The sequence below is a fragment of the Lynx canadensis genome, chromosome A1 (assembly GCF_007474595.2).
Source record: "Lynx canadensis isolate LIC74 chromosome A1, mLynCan4.pri.v2, whole genome shotgun sequence".
Classification (NCBI taxonomy): domain Eukaryota; kingdom Metazoa; phylum Chordata; class Mammalia; order Carnivora; family Felidae; genus Lynx; species Lynx canadensis.
In genome coordinates this window covers 108924561-108943790 of record NC_044303.2, presented here as the reverse complement: position 1 = coordinate 108943790, position 19230 = coordinate 108924561, and the positions used below count along the sequence as shown (strand labels likewise).

General features: G+C 52.9%; 1 protein-coding gene across 3 annotated transcripts in view; it reads left to right on the top strand.

Annotated features, from left to right (window-relative positions):
• Positions 1-3433: 3433 nt before the first annotated feature.
• The window catches only part of ACSL6 (acyl-CoA synthetase long chain family member 6), a 60868-nt gene continuing 45071 nt past the window's right edge, over positions 3434-19230 (top strand). For 2 of the 3 annotated variants that reach the window (XM_030317654.1, XM_030317645.1), the window contains exon 1: positions 3434-3533. In XM_030317654.1, coding sequence (XP_030173514.1) covers positions 3485-3533 — 49 coding nt within the window. In that variant the 5' untranslated portion in view covers positions 3434-3484. Of the gene's footprint in view, positions 3534-14969; positions 15101-19230 lie in introns of those variants that run through there. The other variant, XM_030317679.1, reaches the window with a different exon arrangement.

Below are 19230 nucleotides of genomic sequence, written 5' to 3'. Positions count from 1 at the left end.
TCAGCTTCTAGGAACAACTCCTCAAACCATCCTCTATCCATTGCTTCTGCTACCAGCCTGTGCCAGTAAGATGGAGACCACACATAGGACTTTCTCTTGCTTACTGTTGGCTTTTGAATCAAAGGTTTACAAGGGTATATCTCATCGGCCTGGTGTAAGTCACTTATCCACCCCCTCCTGCAAAGGAGGCTGAAAAAGAGAGTTTTCTGGATTCTACCTTAAGAGGAAGGTTCTTACAATGTGAGAAACTATCAAAATAAAGGAGAGTGTTAAAAAAATGCTGGAGAGTCAAAAAAATCAGAAGGTCCACCACTGTCAGAGAAGCATGGCTCAGATGTCCTAACTTCAGGAAAACATGAGACCGGAGTGGCTGAGCTCATTGTTTGATAGCCATTATCAGGCTAGAGACAGAATGACACTGGACCTCACAGACCAGAGGGTGACTTTTTGTGATGATGAAGCGGCAGCAGAGGTGTGGCTAGTCAGTCAGTTAAGTCCTGATGCCAGAAACCTCTCGATTAGCCTCTCTTTGTACCAATGGACACAGAGAGGGACAAGAAGCTTGCCCAGGACTGCACAGCATGGCAGAACTACAGCAAGGACTGGAAGCGGTGTCTTTTGCTCCACTTTGATGCCTGGCAAGATTTAAGGCCCCTCTGGAATATTTCCTCCTTCAGGATATCTCCCCTGGGTTAGGCTAGGATTAAATGTGTGTCTTCACATTCACCACTTGGACTGCTCATCACCTGTGCTTCCTTTTTGACTTTTTTTTCCCTCCTTGGTTCCAAGCAGGGGGCCAAATATATACTAGTGAACATTAACTGAATGAATGAATGAATGAATGGGTGGATGAATGAGAGTCTGGAGGCCAGAATTGCTCTGTGACCTGAGGCAAATTTCTGCTCGCCGGACTTCAGTCTTCTGTTGAAGAATATACTGTTCTCTGTATTCTCTGGATCAGACCCTGTGCCAGGATTTGAAAACATGATCAGGATCCCACCTGCCTGCTCTGTCAGAGGTGCTGATCTGGGAGGAGATAGATGTGAACCGAGCTGACCACTACTGTGGCTGATCTTACTAACAGAGAAGTCCAAGGGTCCTCCAGGCTGGCCTTGGTATCTCTGGGCCCTGGGTCCCCTCCTGCTGAGTTCCATGGCTGCTACCCATGCAATCTGGATGCCTCAGTGTCACAACTGCTGAAGTTCACAGAAGGTCCATAGATATCCACCCACAGAGGGGGAAAGAGATCTCTGGAACCAAAGACAGAAAAGAACAAGTGTCTGTAGCCAGTGGCAGGAATAAGCCTAAAGAGGAAAGACACCTGGCCATGATCCCACAGCCAGGCCCATGATCTTCGAATCCCCACCCCTCAAGGAGTAGGTGGAGATAGGCCATGCTTGAAAAATACTCAGTTAAGCTGTAATCTGTCACAGCTCAAGCACATCTTTTTGAATTAAAATATTCACAAGTAGCAGAGACATCTGTAGAAGAGTAACTGGATGCGACATCCTGCAGGAGGCCAGACTAAATGTGTCCCATGACATCACTCTGGAGAAGAGGCTGCCAGGAGCCATGCAAGGGACTGGAGCACTTCTGCAGCTGAGTGTTGTAGAGGAAGGCTGGGCCTGGGGCTAGCGGCATGTCTTCTGGGCCTCCTGCTCTACAGAGAAGTTCTTTGTTGGCCCCCTGCCCTATGGAGAAATTGTCTGATGATCTCTCTAGACTAATCTGATCTGGAGAGATACTTTCTTGTTGCCCAGCCTTCTGGTTCCCCTTAGGTTTCCTTATGAGCACCAGCAGGGCTTCAGTTAGTCTGCTGCCAGTGTGATTTTGGAGGGGCGGGGGGTGCGGGATTCTGATAGCCATGTGACATCCTCTTGGAGGAGCCTTCCAAACCTGGAGCATGAGAGATTCCATCAAAGTCCCTGCCAGGTTGTGCCTGAGTTCCAGCAGGAGCATCTCTACCAGGAGTCCAGATCCTGCTATGGGGATGGTGGAAGATCCTACTGTAAATATGGGAATTGTCTCAGAGGCACACATATGTACACTTTCACCTACAGGTGTCTATGGACAGGCCTGGGCAGATGTATGCCATATACTGGTACTGCAGGTGCAGGCCCCTGTACAAATTCACACCCTAATGGCTAAGTTGTTGAGCACATGCGCACATAGGGCAGGTGGTCTCTGGTGGGTCTGAAGAGACCTCTGGCTCTTCCATTCTCTGCCACTTGATCTCTGTTCTCTGGTTTTCTACCCTTTTCTCCCTGGGTCAGCTAGTGCCTGGCCTGGGAGGGTTGCATATATTCTGGACTGGGCTGCTTGAGCGCTGTCCTCGGTGCTGGAGGCCTGGTGGGACATGCACATTTAAGAACAGCGAGAGTGTTGGGAGGAGGTGACCCTGAAATCCAGGTGTAGGTGTAGGACCCACCAGGATATCTAAATTTATTCTAGTTATTCTTTCAAAAGAAGGTACAACTGGGCTTCCTCTTTCCATCCCAGACACTGAAACAGAAGGTGTCCAACCCCTCAGCCAGTAAAGTGGCCATATGTGGCTGTGGGTGGCTGTGTAGCCATTCCCTGTAGCTATGGGGGGCTTCTTGAGACCTCATTTGCCATAAATAGGTATGTATGAAGACCATGACTGCCTGTGTATTCAAGAAACACCTGTGATTCCATGTGGTTTCCTGTGACCTCCTGTGACCCACGTGGCAGGTTGTGACTACATGGAGCCTCCTGTGACCTTGGGTGGCCTCAGATTCAACCTTCCCAGAAGGGAAGATCTGAAGTCTGGGGTTCCCAAGGAATTTGGGCCCTAATCAGGACTAGAAATTCGTTTGCCAGAGCCTACACGGACCACCTCTCTCTTCTCTGGCTTGCGAACTTGGCACCCATGGGCTCCTGGTGTCTGTAAACTTGGGTCCTGGGAGGCGTCCGCGTCAGCGGGAACCGGCCCACAGGCAGCGTGCCTCCTAGAACAGGTGACTGCAACCCCTCTGCCACCCAAGCCTGCTCAGCAATCAAAGGCAGGGGCACGCGGAGAAAGGGTCGCGCAGCGCTGGGGTGAGCGCGGTTCACGCTCCGCCGCTCGTCTCCCGTGCGCCCCTCTTCTGCCCGTTTCCCCAGAACGCCTAGTCCTGACGTTGGGGGCGGGGGCGCAGAGGGCTGGTCGGCGCTGCGGCCGGCCCCTCCCCCTCCCGGGCCTCGGCGGTTCCGAAGAGGCTCTGAGCGCTGGGGGCGCCAGGGACTCGGCAGGTTGCAAGGCGGCCTGGGGGGCTCCGGTGCCGAGCGCGCGCCGCGCCCTCCCCCTCCCGCCAAGACTCCGCAGCGGCGCGGAGAGGGGGGGCGCTGCGGAGCCGGGGGGCGGGGGCTAAAAATACCCGGCGGCGGCGGCGGCGGCGGCAGCGAGGCGACTGCTGGGGCTGCGGGGCTGCGGGGCTGCGGCCGAGGAGGCCGTGCAGGGCCAGGCCGGGCCCCGCTGATCGACATGCTGACCTTCTTCCTCGTCTCCGGGGGCTCCCTCTGGCTATTCGCGGGTAAGTCCCTATTCTGTCCTCGTCCCAGACCCCCATCCCCCGCGCGCTGTAGGGTCTTGGCTCCGGGTGGAGGTGAGCTCCCAGTCTCGGCCTCTGAGCAGTCCCTTCAAGTCTCTCTCGCCACCCTGGCCTCCCAGGTCGTCTCCCCACCCCCAAATTCTGGCGGGCTCTGGGTCGGGGTTTGGGAAGCAGCTGGATGTTCGGAAATGAGGGACCTGGCTCTCAGGACATCACAACAGCCTCCCTCGGGTTCTCGCACCCTCTCCCCTTAAGGGAGCACCACCGGTGATCAAGACTAGGCCGAGCCCACTCGTACCGCAAGGGACACGTAGGGCATCCTTGCCCATCCCTAGTGTCCAGAAACAGAGGTTGTTGGTGCCTGACGTTTTGCCGCAAGTCAGCGACATAACCAGCACTGTCCTGGGGCTTCTGATCGTGGTCAGGGGTCTCCTCAAGACCCCTCACTGCCCACCCTTGAGCCAGAAATCTTAACTAGATTTCTGTAACAGAGGTGTTTACCTGATTCCTCAGCTCTACCCACTGCTTGTGTCCCCACTGCTCCTGGGCCTTTCCCCTCCCCCTCACAGAAGTGAGCTCCTCGCCCCTACATTCTCTTAGGAAGCAGTAAGGACCCCCTGTGAATCCCTGCCCAGCACTCCCCTCACCCCCCTACACACACCTGGGGTCTCACCACAGGCCCGTTCATCCACCAGTTCTGCTGCCTGCACCAGCCAGTCCCCTCTGAGAGCGTTGGGTTCCTCCAGGGTATAATACCACTAAAGGGTCTCCACATCGGACTGCCCATGTGCAGATTTAAGCCTGATAAGGTATGTGAAGTGTTTGAAACTTAAACTGGCCTTAAAAGGGACCTAGTCTAAAGTGAATACTCTGTGAATGTTAATTCACATTCAAACTGCAGCTTCAGAGGTCATAAGATTCTTTTTGAGCCAAAGAAGGGGAATCCAACCGTTTTTGAAATCCTTACCTGAAACTTTACATGTACTATTTAATATTCACAGCAAATACAAGGAGTTTGGTGGCACTTTCCCTTTCTAACTGAGGCTCAGAGGTAATTGACTTTCCCAGTGTCACATGGATAATATCTGGCAGAGTGGGATTTGATGTGAGGCTTTAATTGATCAATCATTGCTAAGTGCATGGTGGTATAAGGCCTGAAACTTGGTTGGTGGGCCAGGTGATCACCGACCCCCCCCCCCCCATTGCCCTCAGTTGGGCCACGGGGACACTTCCCCTGAGCCGGGGAGTGAGTGAGGCCTCCCTAATCCCTTCAGCTCCCTAAGCTCCTTCTGTCTGTTGGTGTCTGAGGACATGCCATGCAGGGCCACTCTGGGCCTGATGTGCTCATCTAGCAGGCAAGGTCGGAGCCGGAGCTGGACTCACGGGTCAGGGGCAGGAGTTACCAAAATAATGATGAGGATGATGATGGTGATAGCGACAGCCACCATTTACTGAGTGATGGTCTCCAAGCCTTTCCCTAGTGCCAGGACCCTTTGCTTTACCCTTAGTAGGCCCTCACCAAGCCATGGAACCTCGGTCTCCTGCAGCTGCAAGAAGATATCTGGAGACTACAGGGCCACATGTGTTGGGAGTAATCAGCAGCCTTTGAGAAAAAGCCCCTTACAGTGTTGGGTCCTTGTCTGAAATTGGGGTTCAGCAGACATTGACTCAAACTGATCTTCTGTCCTGCATCATTGTGGAGTATTTCCCAAAGTGGTCACATGCCTCTCTGAATGACTGTACAGAGGCTCTGGAGTGGTCAGGGAAGGTGACTCTTGGTACAGGTGGCAGCTGCTTCCATAGAGGGCAAGCTCCTCAATGCAAAACAGGAAATTCCTCAAAGATGCCATATTTGGCACCAGAGTGAGTGACTAAGTAGTGATCACTGGATGGAGCATCCCACAATCATGTTAGGGTACTCCCAGATCATGTGTCCACCGTGCTTGGTACTTTGCCTAGTCCCCAGCTTTTCTGTGGGGAGAGAGGAAACTCCTAGGCTAAGACTGACAATACATTCGGCCTTGTGATCTCCAGGGTTCCTAGGAAGCTGTCAGATCCCTTTGGCTCAGCTAGAAAGAGGAGAGGACCCTCAAGCTGATGTCACTCTTTAGTAGAGGTATGTGCTTTTTGCCACCCATTCTGGCTCTAGGGAGACAAGGACTGCCTACAAGGGGCTGCAGGGAGGAGATAATGTGAAAAGGTAGGAGGAAGACACCTGGAGGAAGAACTTTCCATCTGGGGGAGGCAGCCTTGTGCTCTGAGCCCTAGGAGAGCAAGAGCTGAATCTTTCCTATTCCGCACTGGAGAGGCCAGTACTGAGTCCTGGGCCAGCCCAGGTCCCACCTGTGTGTTGAGTAGTAAACAAGGAAACAAATAAAATAGATCCAGCCTGAGTCAGATGCTGTGCCTGGCCTGGGAAAACCTCGTTGCTTTCAGTGTCATGAGTTCTCAGGACTGTGGGAGCAATGGATTGCCATTTCTGCCTGGCCATCCGGCACCACTGGGCAAAGCAGAAAGAGGTACCCCACTTAGTGGATGAATTTCTGAAAGGGTGTCCCTTCCTCTAGGTTGATGCAGCACCATGTCAGAATAGACAAGGTCTATTCTGCTCAACCATGTGCCTGACCATTGGTGACATCTTAATAGGCTTCTGTGGCATAGAGGGGTGTTTGTCAGAGGCAGGTAGAGAACATCAGGTCAGCAAAGATGTGCAAGAAGAATTATAGAGGAGTGGGTCTTCAGAGCCTTGTGCCTAGGGGGCCTAGATTGTGGGAGGAAGATGGAGTCTGGATAGCTGGAGATTCTGGAGGAAAGGAGGTTTCTTTAGCCTGTAGAGAAGCTCCCTGTTCAGGTGCACTGGCCAGGCTGTGCCAGCAGGGGGAGAATGGAGGCTGGTAGGGTGCAGAGAGGCTGTTGATGGTTTGGATGAGATTAGATGTGGCTCAGGTTGAGGCTGGGCTCCTGGAGGGGAAAGTAGGAAGCCTCAGCTGTGGCCGTGGGGAATGAGGGCTGGCTCTGGTGGCAGAGACTGGTGTGGCAGCCATCTGGCTGTAAGTGTCCAAGGAAGGTGCAGGCTTGCACAGCTTGGCTCAGTTCAACCCCATCAAATCTTCCCCCACTGATTCCAGGCTCCCAGTAGTATAGAGGACTGATAAGAGATCTGGGGCCATTATAGGGGGCCCAAGAAGGCACTTAGGACCTGTAAATATTGTGGGGCTCCAGGCAGAACAGCTGAGGGCATGCCTCACAAAAGAAAATTTGGATTTACACATGATGCACTGCTCTGTAGGAGAATTCTCACCTCAGCACCTTATCCTCCCCAGCCTGTGGTAGGATACAAGAGTCATACCAGTGACAGCACACCAACACCAGAGGGCGGCAGAACTGGGCCTTTCAGCTCTGGCTGGTTTCCTGTCCCATGTGATTACAAGGGCCCTTAGATTGACCTTCAGAAGGCTGACTTTGGCTCAGCCTCAGGCCCACATGGGAACCAGGACTATTCCATACATACATCAAGCAGAATAAGTGAGCGTGAGGCTCTGACTTGTTTGCAAAAAGAGGCAAAAGTTATAGGCATTTGAATAACACAAGCTGCACTTTGTAATTAGCCATGTGATTAGTGTGGCACATAGTAGGCACTCACATATTTATGGAATGTGGGAGTGGGTTGTTTTTATGGGGGGAAGTGTTGTTGCAAACGTGCTGATTTGACTGCTGTTTCCCTGAGCACCTACCATGTGTCAAGCCCTGTGTTCTACAATTCCCTAGCCTTTCCTTTAATCTTCCCCACAACACTGTGGTGCTGTTATCCCCGTTTAAAAAATGACGTAGTGAGACTCAGGGAGGTTCAGGGGTGAAGCAACTCCTACGAGCTATGAGCCAGACCATACCCTCAGACTTCCAGTCCAGGGAGGAACCATCAGACCTGAGCAGCCAGGGCATGAGCCCTCCAGCAGACTTGTCCGTGGGCACAAGTAAGGGAGTGGTCCTTGGGAGGGGGAGGGTTTGAAGAGAGGACAGACATAAAGTGCTGAGAGCAGGGGCTGGCACATAGGAAAGGGCCCTTTAAATGTTAATTCAAGCTAGGCCTTCCTTAAAGCAGGTGCAGGGTTCTGATGTGCAGAAAGGGAGTAGGGAAACAAGGCATTCCAGGCAGAAGGACTAGTCTGAGGAAAGACTGGTCATAGGAGTGACTGTGGCCAAACTCGGCTTGGCGAGTGAGGTCATCAGGGCTGGGTTCTGCAGGCCCTAGAATACCAAGCCAGGCATCCTGGGCTTTGTTCTGTACAGTGGCTGCTTCAAGGAAACATAGCCCAAACTGGACATGTGGGTGGCCAAGGTGACACTACCCCTGCACATCTACAAGCCATGGCTAGTGGCACCTCTCCCACTGAGCTGCAGTTTTGGGCCTCCTATAGTATGATCTCCTAGAAGGCAGGGCCAGAGTTTCTTCTCTCTGTGCCCAGTCTGGGGCCAGGCACAGTGTGAGCTGTTGTTTACTGCATAAATAAGTAATATGAAGAATTCCATGAGAATAATTTATTTTAATAATGATGTGTTTTATAAGCCATTCTCTTACCACAAATCAATTAGCAAATAATAGATCTTGTGTGTGTTTTTACTAGGTGCCAACTGGGGATGATGCCAGTGTGGTAGAAACAGTAGGGGAAAGCAGGCATGAACTCCTCGCAGGCAGGACAGGTCAGCCTTCACGGGGGAACCGTTAGTGCTAAGAACCCAGAACAGAAGGAGGTGCTCCAAAAGTTTTTGCTAAAGGAAGGAGGGAAGGACCAAACCCATACCTGCAGGTGATTGGTTTTCTGGAAGATATTCTTCTCTAAGGGTGAGGTATTTTGTTTCCTTAGAGCTCCAGTAGGGTGGGAGCTCTGACCAACTAGAGCAGACAGGAGGCCCTAATCAGGGTCCTCAGCTCACTTGATGGTCTGGTGTGATGGCCCCATTTCCTGCATTGGCATGGCCAGAATCATTACTAGCCACCCATTGGGCTTCAGGAATGCTACTTTGGGCCCTTGGAGTGTCCTTCAGAATGCCCAGGCTGGTCTCCCACCAAGGCTTGGATGCTCTGGGAGCTCATGGTGGGTGTAGTCATTCCCAGACCTTGTTCCTTTTTGTGGCTTTTCATTCATGTGAGGCTTGGGATCCGTGATAGGCAGAAATGGAAAGATGGTAAGTGGGTTGGGACAAATTCTGAACCAAACTGAGTTATCTGTTCTGAGACCTAACCTGTAATCTCAGAGCCTGAAGGATTTTTAGATCCCAAAAAGTCCCACCTGTACCTACCTACTTGCTCTTCCCAGGAACATCTTTCCTTTCCTGACAGCTAGTTCAGGTGTTTGGCTGGGGTTGTCTATGGAGAATAGTTGTGGGGGAGGGGGGTGCTGGCTTCTGATTTGCCATCTGCCCATTCAGGCCTGCATTCTGAGATAGGTGTCTTCTGGGGCTTTAGAGCAAGAAGCCAGGCCAGGATAGTACCAGTGAGGGAACAATCAGCATCTCTGTTTTCAGACCCTGGGACAAGCAAATCTGGAATGACACCTTTTGGGGCTAGGAACAGACCCAGTGATTGATGATTATTGGAGGAAAGAGAGAGGACAGGCAGGCCCAGGTCAAACGGGCAGCTCTGGGACCAAGCCCACTAACCAACACCAGGAATCCCACCCTACTCCCAGTGCACTACACCAGCCTGGCCCACCAGTACAGGAGGTGGATCCCAAGGGACCAACCAGGACTCAGCCCTGCTACAAGGCCCTTTGGTACCCTCCAGCATGTGGATTGCTGCTGGGGCTAACTATCTCCAGTCAGTGTCCTTCTGACCACTAACTACTGGCCCAGCCTTGGCTATAGACCATTCTGGGCAGTGACTGCAGATCCTGTCAAATAGGCATAAGAGCTACTGGGAGGGACAGTGAGGTCAGTCAGAGACTGGGCAGCAGGATAAAATATGGGCCTGCCAGTAAGGTTGGACAGGGAAGTTGGCCAGAGGCTGGATGGTGAGGCTCTAGAGGCCAATGAGATGAAGGCAGTTAAGAACACGGAGAAGGGGGACTCACCGGGACCCATCCAGACCTTCAGTGAATCCTTAACTTTGGAAAGGGCAGTGCTTCTGGCCCCTCTGCTATGGCCCCTAGAGCTGAGGTTGCATGAGGCCACCTAAACCCCAGGACCCTGCTTAGTGTCTGGCGAGCTTCAGTGTTAATGGTGATAGTGCCTTCTAGCAGATGGGTTGGACATGGTTCTCTTGGAGATGCCCTCAACTCACCCTTACTCAGCCCCCCGCCCTGCCTACAGTCTCTCCCCACAAGCCTAGCTCATCTTGGAGTGGTGGAGAGAAAGGGAGGGCAGGCCTTTTCCTGGCCAGTGGGCTGGTGAGAGGTGTGTGTACATATGTCCCTATCCCTTGCCACGGGTCAGACATCAGGGAAGGCTGAGACCCATGAAGCACCCTTTCCATCTGTACTGAAGTGTCCTTTCCCCTCCTGCTCCTCTCCTTCCTCTGACCTCCTGTTCCCCTCGGGGTAGCTCCCTGAACACTCACAGACATGCCTGGCCTCTTGGCTTCATGGGGGTACTGTTGGCCCCAACTTACAGACGAAAGACCTGAGGAGGGAACAGCAATGGAGGTTCATCAGAGATGGGCATTTTCTTTGGGCTGAGAAGCTGACCAGGCCTGTTTCCGTTGGCTTGCAGGGAATCAGCAGGGCAGCCACCAGCCCTCCTGTTGGTTCTGAATCAGTTCCTCAAGTGTTTTTGTCCTAGATTTCCTCTCAGGCTAAACCACCATGTGTGTGTTTGAGGTCTCCCTGTGTCACTGTCTCCTGTTAATGGGAGTCTGAGTAGCATTCATACTTCATAAGGTACTAGGTTTGTACTCTGGTTAATGGACAGCTCCTGGTGACCCCCAGGTGTCAGAAAAGCAGCTCTTCTGGCCTCTGGAAGTCTGAACAAAATTGATGTCTGATCTTGTCATGGGGCCTCTGTTGAGGATGGAGTCCAAGCCTTGGAGTGTCCCAGAAGCTTGTGATCTCGCACGCTGGGCTCTGGGTTACCGTAAACCCTACCCACAGTTTGAGGGCAGTGTGGCAGCAGTTCCTGGCGAGGTGGGCAGAGGATGCACGCGGCCTCCATTCTTAAAAGTCCTTTCTGGGCACTGCAAGTTCTTTCGTTTGCCATTACATTTTTCTTCCCTTTTCTTTCTCCATGTTTAATCATCAACACTATGAAAATTACCAAAGTTCCCTCATAAATAAAAGGCGGTGACCTTAGATCCAGCCATTTCTATTTTCGAAAGGGGGCAAAACGAACAGATCCTCAGAACGAGCCAATCCTACTTCTTGGTGCCACCCACTCTGACCCAACACAGTGCTTTCTTTCCCTGGGGCCACAGAGGCCTCTGGCTCCATCTGGAAAGGTGGCGGGTTCAGTGAGAATCCAAGTGATAGTTGCTCTCGGTGGGTCAGTGTGAACAACGTCCAACAGCCTTCCTGGACCAGCCAGGGCCTCGTTTTCGCTTGGTCTGAAAGAGATTTTTGTTTTCTGGTGAGAACAGCCCCAGTCTGGCGCCCGGAGCCAGCCGCAGGAATACACACCCTTTCATGTGACAGGCCCAGAGTGGAAAGATACAGCACCAGGCCCTCCCCTGCACTCCTCAGGAGGCGGGCATTTGCATATTCCCCATTCATCCTGGCCTTGAAAAGGAGGCCTGAGTTCTCAATGCTCCTGCCCAGCTGAGGGCTGGGCCACTTGAGCCCTGATATTAACCCTGTGGACACCAGTGGCTCTCAGTGGCCAACAACAGGACCTTGCGGCCCTAGGGCAGTGAGAGACGGCTGCTGTGTGACCCTGACCTCCAGAGGGATGAGTCAGGAAATGACAAGGTCCCACTGACAGGCATAGCCTTCCACTGAACTAAGTGAAACGTGGATTTGTTTCTTTTTGTGGCATTCCGAAGAGAAACTTTGTCAGAGTATGGGGGAGCCAGAAAATTAAGCTATTTATCAAATTTTCCAGAAAATTTACTTTTAACCAAAGGCAAAACTCTCTCTTCTCTGCTTATTGTCTGTTCTGTGAAAAAACAGTGACACTTAGAATGGTTGGAATGGAGTCTTGTTGGCTCCTGGCTACAGTAGCAGCCCCTTTAGCAGAGTTCTAGGGGTACAGCTTGGCTGGTGGGGGGCACTTATGCATCTTAAAACCCCAGGTTACTAGGAGCTGGTGGGTTCTCTTAGCTGATGGCTGTGACACTGAAGGCATGAGGCTTATATACAAGTACCAAGTCTTTTTTCTTCTGCAGCTAAATGCTATCCTCCCAGCCTCAGCTTCCTGCCCCTTTCCTCAATGCAACCAGACTCCTGCCACTTTCCTAGGAGCCTCAAAATCTTACAGGCTGTTTCTGCAACTTACCAACCCACTTTTATCAGTCTATCCCCTTCTCAGAACACTCCTTTCCATCTGCTCCCAATTCCCACCTTCCTCCCTATTCCTGACTAAGGATGTGCCTCAGGTCCTGTCTTTTGTGCATTCCTTCCTGAGCAGGGTCCCTGAGTGCTCCTGAGTGAACAAGCAGGTGAGCAAATCCCTCTCTTGTCCCCCCACCTCAGTTCCCACAACCCTATCTTAGCAGAACCCCCGTTGGAGGAGGTCACATCCTGGGCCGCAGCCATCTGCAGTGAGCCCTAAGACCCTGGCCCTGCCAGGAGTGGCCTCTGGTCCCTTTCTGAGCTTGAACCTATTCGGTTCACAGTATGTCCTCAGCGTGGGCCAGTGACGGAAATGGATCACTGCTCCTGAAGCCAGGACACTGGCAGTCCTAACACGGACTGTCTGGGAGGGGAAAGGATCATGTTGCAGCCACAGGATTTGGCTTCCTGCACGGTGGGGCCTGGCCAGGGGGTGTCCCTCTGCCTGTGCAGTGCTCATGATCCTCACCAGCATCCCTGAGTCCTGCCTGCTGTCCCAGGGCTTGGTGTGGAAGGAAGGGCAATGAGGCTGAGGCTCATCCACACCATCGGCCCTGGTTATCATACTCGGTAAATATTTCCATAGGGACTTCTGCCAGTTTTAGCCTCTGATGCCCCCTCTTTGCTCTGAAATTTTAGTTGTGCCCGATTCGTGGTAAGGACAACGTTTATCTCAGAGCTTGTGAAAGACACTGTGTTTCTGTTCGCTCCTCCGTCCTCAAGGTTATTTGTATTTTTAAGTTCCTGAAAGTGTTGTTTGAGCCTGGCTTCCTGGTGTTGTCGTCAGGAATGTGGGCCCATGTTCCCTGACCAGGGCTTAGGGTGAGTGGGATTCTTTAAAGGTGCCGGCATGGTGGGAGGAAGGTGGGGAGGTATCAGAGGGCAGTGAAGGCTGTTTCCCGCACTGAATGAATTGCTAAAGGGAGGCATGTTCACGGTGAGTCCGGGCTAGCAGGTACAGGTGGTGGCCCTGCTCAGCGGTCAGGCACAGCCAACTGTAGGTGGACTTTTCCACATTGAAAGGGCTTAAATTGAGCCTTCGGAGCTATAATCAGGCTCCCTGGGGAAGCTCGGCAGGTGAGTTGCTGTGTAACCCAGCAACCTGCATCCTAGCCTCTTGGGGGATGTGCAGTGTGTCTCCCCTGGCACTTCCCCGGTTGGGGAGGCCCTGGGCCCCATCTCTGCCCCAATCATCTGTGGTTCTGTGACTCTAATTAAAGCCCAAGAGGAAGATGGAGAGAAAGCCTCACATAGTAGAGATAGGCATGAATATCTGTGAGGACCGGGTAGATACGTGGGCCAAGGGTGGGCTGCTGTGTTTGCGTGTCTGCGTGTCAGGGCCGCACAGGTTATGGTAAGATCTGTGCTTTTCTTAACCTAGTGATGGGGCCACAAACTTCCTGGGATGGAACTGCTGCTGTGACTGTGTCCCCAGCACCCTGTGTGGCTTTCCATCAGCCAGGACCTTGGTCATGGCCGCTGAATTTCCTGCTCTGAAAGCTGCCCTGAAAGGCATTTAAATGAAGATTTTGTCTTGTTTTAAAACATCTCTGAAGATGACTAGAGAAACGTAGGGATCCTGCTAAGAAGGATGAGGTAGGAGCTTTGTGAACAGAACTTGGGTCCTCAGGCATTTGTGTATGTATTTTAAAGCTTCTTCCAGGTGGATTGGAGGAGGATGGGACCTGCGGGCTGAGATAGGCACCTGCCAGATTCTAGGTGGGGGCTACTGAGGCGGGAGGAACTTCCCCTCAGGGCCTGCCCCACGTGGTGGGGAGAGCAATAGAGGCTCCATCAGCCGCAGGCAAAGTGTTGCAAGGTCTGTGAACTCTAGACTCACCTGGCAAGTTGTGCACACAGCCCCTTAAAAGGGAGCTCAGAGCACTGGACTGTGGCATGGGACTGTCCTGCTGCTGAGGAGGTAGGTCGGATTTGGGTAGACACTGGGTCCATCTTGGCAGACTCGGAATCACCTGTTCTGGGTAGGGCCTGGAGGGCGGTGAGCTGGCCACTGTGGCCTGGACTTGTCTTTTACTTTTCAGCAGGGGCCACCATGTTGCTACTGTGTGCCCAGCCACATGCTGGTCACCAAAATAGGAGTGAAAAATGGCCATACCTAACCCCCTCCCCTCAACCCCACGGAGACAAACCTTGCAGGAGTGAGGTCCTGGGAGTCTGTGGGACCTCTGGTCCCAGTCTGTCTGCCAGAGGTGCTGAGAGATGTCAGAGATCAGCTTTGGTTCCAACAGGCCTGGGTGTGGATTCTGGCTCCCGGATGGCTAGTCCCTGGCAAACCAGGAAACAGTGTCTCTAAGGGCAGTCATTAAGGAGGGGCTGGTGTGCTGGACTAGGGTCTTTCAGAAGAGACCTGCTGACCCTGATCCTTGGTCCAGAGTGTCCAGAGCATCTCTGAGCAGGTGTTATATCTGGGACTGTGACCAGTTTCCTTCCTCTCCCCAAGTAGACAGGTTGTGACCTTGTGGGGTCAGGAAGTGGAGACAGTCCCTGGGAGGGGCTGGCGGTGGAGTCTCCTGGGCTTCTAGATGCCTCTCTCAGCCGGACATCTGGCATCCCCACCCCCACTCCCCACTACTTCCTACTACCTCTGCCAGTCACGTTGGCTGCAGGTCCCCAGCCCCTGGCTGAGGCTCTGGCCCCTAATCGGTGTCACGGATGGATGTGTAAAGAGGCTTTGTCCTTAAGCAACCCATTTGGCAAACTCCCGTCCAGGACTGAAGACAGAGTGGAGGTGGGGGAGAAGCAGTGAACGGAGCTCTGGAAACCTGGCAGAGTGGGGGTTAAGGCGGGTTGCTTGGCTCTAAGCTGATCTGAGCCAGTGCTGCCCAATGTGCAGATGAAGGGGAGGGGGGGGCAGCAGCTCCTCATAGAGCTGTTCTGTACCCAGGTCCTGCCAGACCTGCTCCCACGGCCGCCAGGGAGCCTCTGCCACCACTGCTAACGCCTCCACCACCACCCGGCTTCTCAGAGCAGGCGGCTGTTGCCATCCGCTGTCCCCAGGAGGGCACACTTGGGGCAGGGCCTTCGCCACTTTTGTGCCTTGCTCAAGATGTGGTAAGCTCTCTCCCTGAGCCCCACATACCCTTTATAAAGGGAGGCTGGTACTAGTGGGACCAGTTCAGCCGCCTCCCCAGTGCCAGGAGCCCTCTGGAAAGGTAGGGTATAAATGCATGTACTCTTGCAAGTTATCTTTGAGCCCTTCTGGCTGGCAAAGAGATGGAGTAACCGCGTTAGCTAACTACTGTCTACTGAGTGTTTTCATTTACTGTGTGATTGGCACCACACTCTCTGTCTATCCATTGGCTTGTTTGAGCAGAGGCCCAGAGGGATAAAGTGACTTGTCCAAGGTCATACAGCTATCAAGAGTCTGAGTCAAGGTTCAGACCAGGTCAGTGCAGCACCAGAACTTACCTTTGGGCCCTCTCCCTAGATTGTTTTCTGGGGACCCTGGGCCCTGGGAGAGGTTGTGATTTTCTTTTTGAAGCCTTTCTTTGAGAGTTAAGGATGTTCTTTAATGATCTGGTGGCTTGCCTTGTGCTTGCCCACCATCAGAGACCCAGAACCCCATTGCAAGAACTCCCACCCCACTCTGGGTGGATGCAGAGAGAACCTGAACGATTTAAAGGGGAGGAAAGAATCTGAGAGTCATGAAGTCCCTCAGTACTGGCGTGATGAGTTTGGACTTTTGTCCTAAGGTGGTAGGGAGCCAGAGAAGGTTTTTGAGTAGTAGCATGACATGGTCCTATCTGTGTACCAGGAAAATAACCTTGGTATCAGTGTAAGCACTGGTTAAGAGCAGGGATGCCTATGAGGAGACTGGTGTGGGAATCTGAACTGCACTTAGTGGTAGCTGGACCAGGCCATGAGCTGTGGGGGTGAAGAGGAGCAGTCAGCTCTGAGAGGTGTTTAGGAGGTGGCCCTGACAGAGCCATCTAGGTAGCTTGTGAAGGTCTAGAGTGCTGCAGTTAGGAGGCTGGGTCTGCCGAGGGTTCTTGGATCTGAGCCAAGGGCCTCAGGGCCATCTCCAACAGGGACTGTGCCTTGGGGCTCTACCCCTGCCACCCTGCCACCTTGGTGCCAATATGCTTCCCACCAGGGTTTCTTTCCTCCTATTCTTCCCCTTCCTGGGCTTTGACAGCTATGCCACTCACCACCCACCTTCCATGTGCCCCAAATCAGTGGAGAACATGGTACAAGGAGGGGAGGGATGGGGGGGGACTCTCAGTCCCCTAGCCTGTGCCACCACTTGGGGTCCTGAACTGTTCTGTGCCAGAGGACAAAGAGGTATAGGATATGTTGGGGGAGAGGAGACTAGTTTGTGCCGAGGGCGCGGTCCTCCTGCCAGCTGAATATTTACAAACACTCACTTGGCAACAGTGCACCACTGATTCCATTGGGTGCTGCCCAGCCCACCCCCATCCCACATCCTATGCTGCTGCCACCAGGAGAGCCTCCTGGGGTATGGGAAGAGGCAGCTCTTGTTGGGATCCCAGGCACCACCAAACCCCACCCTAGCTTAATGGAGAGAGAGTAAAGGTCAGAGGAGGCCAAGGCCCTTTGAAATAATGAAATGAGACCAGACCCCAGGCCTTGACTCTACCCTGCCCCCATGCGAAGGGTTTGGTGGCGTGGGTTGGCTCTCAGGCCCATGTCCTCAGAAGACCTGGATTTGCAGCTCTGCCCTGCAGTGGCTCCCAGGTCTGCAGGGAATCTAAGGGTATACGCGGGCAGCCCTGAATGTCTGAGAAGGTCAGCAAGCCTAGGAGCATGATATGTGCACCACTGATTCCCTTGGTTGCTACCCAGCAGGGAGGGGTGCAGGCCCAGCCTCAGGGCCAGAGTTGCTACATTCACTTCAGATGCTTCCTTAAGGGTGGGTACCTAAGTAGGAGCCTGAGGAGGAGTGGGTAGTCAAGCCCTTTCTCCACCACCCTCCATTGCCCCAGGCAAATGGGTTATCTAGAGAGAAGGTCCCCGCCAGGAGAAGACGGTCTGAGGGACCCACCCCTACTGTGTGCACAGTGAAGAAGAAGCGAAGGGGGCCTGACTGCCTGATGCCGCTTCATAGGCTCTGGTGGCCTTGTGCTGCCTCCTTCCCCTGCAGCCTGGGCCTGGGCCTTTCTGAGCAGGTCTGGAGGTAGTTACCTGTGGGTTCAACCCCACTGCAAATGAGGGCACAGGTGTGGATATGATGGTCCAATGTTGGCAGGGATGGGGTAGTGGTATGGGAGGCTGTGGTCTGGGCCCTGGATCCTGGCTTCCCTAGTTGCCCCCTCTGTATCTGTGGATGGCAAGTACCTTCTTCTGTGGAGTCTGTGTGTTTCCACCTTCGGCAAGGGCTTCCTGGACACCAGGAATTCAGCAAGTTTAGATAAGTTCTGTTCTTCCCTCTCCTGGGGCCTGTGATACTTTGGTGACTTCTGAGAACTTGCATATCTAGGAGGCCAGCCTCTCAGACTTGTGGCATTGACCTTTGTACAAGATTTCTTGGGCTCAGACCTTATTTGCTGAGTGGAATATTCAGTTGGCTAAATGCTCTCTGCTCTCTGTCAGCTCCAGCTTCTGTACATTTGCTTCCCTCTGTTCAGGACATCCTTTCCTCTTCATCTTTCCATCTCAACATCAGTATGACTCCCTGCCAGAAGCCTGTCCTGACTCCCCATGCCTGCGCCGAGCACCTTCTCTGGCTCCCCATGCCTAATCACAGCCCAGACCACACTACACAGCCCTGTCCGCTCCTTCATGAGCCGCCCAGGAGGAGGGCAGGCCCACATCTGGCTTGACCCAGGGTCCAGCACTGATCTAGATGAGAGCGGTGACCATGTGAGGGTCTGCTGAGTGAATGGGGGTTGGGTGGGTGGATGGATGGATGGCCATTCTGGGCTGTGCTCCGTGGATATCAGCGAATGCTGCAGATACCCACGTTCTGCTGTAGCTCAGGGCCCATGAGCAATGGCTGAGGACTAGGGACTGTAGGGTTCTCTCTAAAATTTTGGGGGACTGTACAGCTGAGCTCTTAAGGCTTGTCAGAGGCTTCTCAGCCCATTGAACCAGTTCAGCCCATTAGAGGAAATGTCAATGAGCTCTGAGCGCACCCCAAGAGCTGATGAACACATCCGGATTTTCCACTATGTGTACTGAGTTATTTCTCTGATAGGCAGGGCTGTCACTTGGTCTCTCCATCTGCAGCTTAGGGAAGTAAATGTCCCAAGGAAACTAGCTGGCTGCCTGCCCAGGGTCTTCCCCAGAGTGGTTTTCCTTGGTGAATTCACTGGGGTCCATAGCTGGGCCTCTTCTTTGCTGGTGCAGAACCATAATGTGATTGATATGCCAGGAGTGATTTGTTCCTGTGGGATGGCCTCAAAACTGATCTAGCTCAAGGAGGCTACCAGTAAAACTGGGTTTCCAGCTCAGGAACTCAGTGAGAATGATAAACTCAGTGAGGAATTTAGTGAGGGCTGGCTGGGGGCTCACTTTCTCTGCTCTCCAGGGGGCAGCTAGAACCTGGGCGTGGTTCATGAGTGTTCCCAGGATTCAGACACTCAGACAGCCTGTTGTGCCATCTATAGAGCATAAACTCTTGAGGGACCATATCCAGGGCCCAGCCACCTCTGCCCGGTGCTTGGGCCTGCCTCCTTGGTCTGACAACCATAACCCTTAACCATCTGTTTAGTCATGGCGTGCTTCTAACTATGCCAGGCACAGTATGAGTAAATGCCTCTGTGATACTGTCCCCATATTAAAGATGGGCAAGTGGAGGTCCAGAGAGGTGAGTTATATGCAACCTTGTGTCACTGATAAGTGGAGAAGAAGGGATTTGAATCAAGATTTACTTGCTTTCTCTGCAGTGACTTGCACATCACTGATCTCATCTCTGATGTGGTAATGTTACAATTTAGTACAAATATTATTTATTGGGATTTCAGCAGATTGCTCCTTTCTCCGGGGTCAAGCAATTGCTGTTTGGCTCATATCCTATGGCTGCAGAGTAGCTGCTGTTGGGTTTCTCACTGTTTTCCAAAAAGGAAAACCACAGTCTTGCTTCCAAAGGTCAAGGGCCAGTAAGGAGAGCGGCCATAAGTGGTGCATGGCAGCCTGGAGCTTACCCAGCCCTCATTAGGTTGGCAGACCTATAGGTATTATGTGGTGCTTGTAGCCTCAAATCCTACTGGGCAGTGACACTG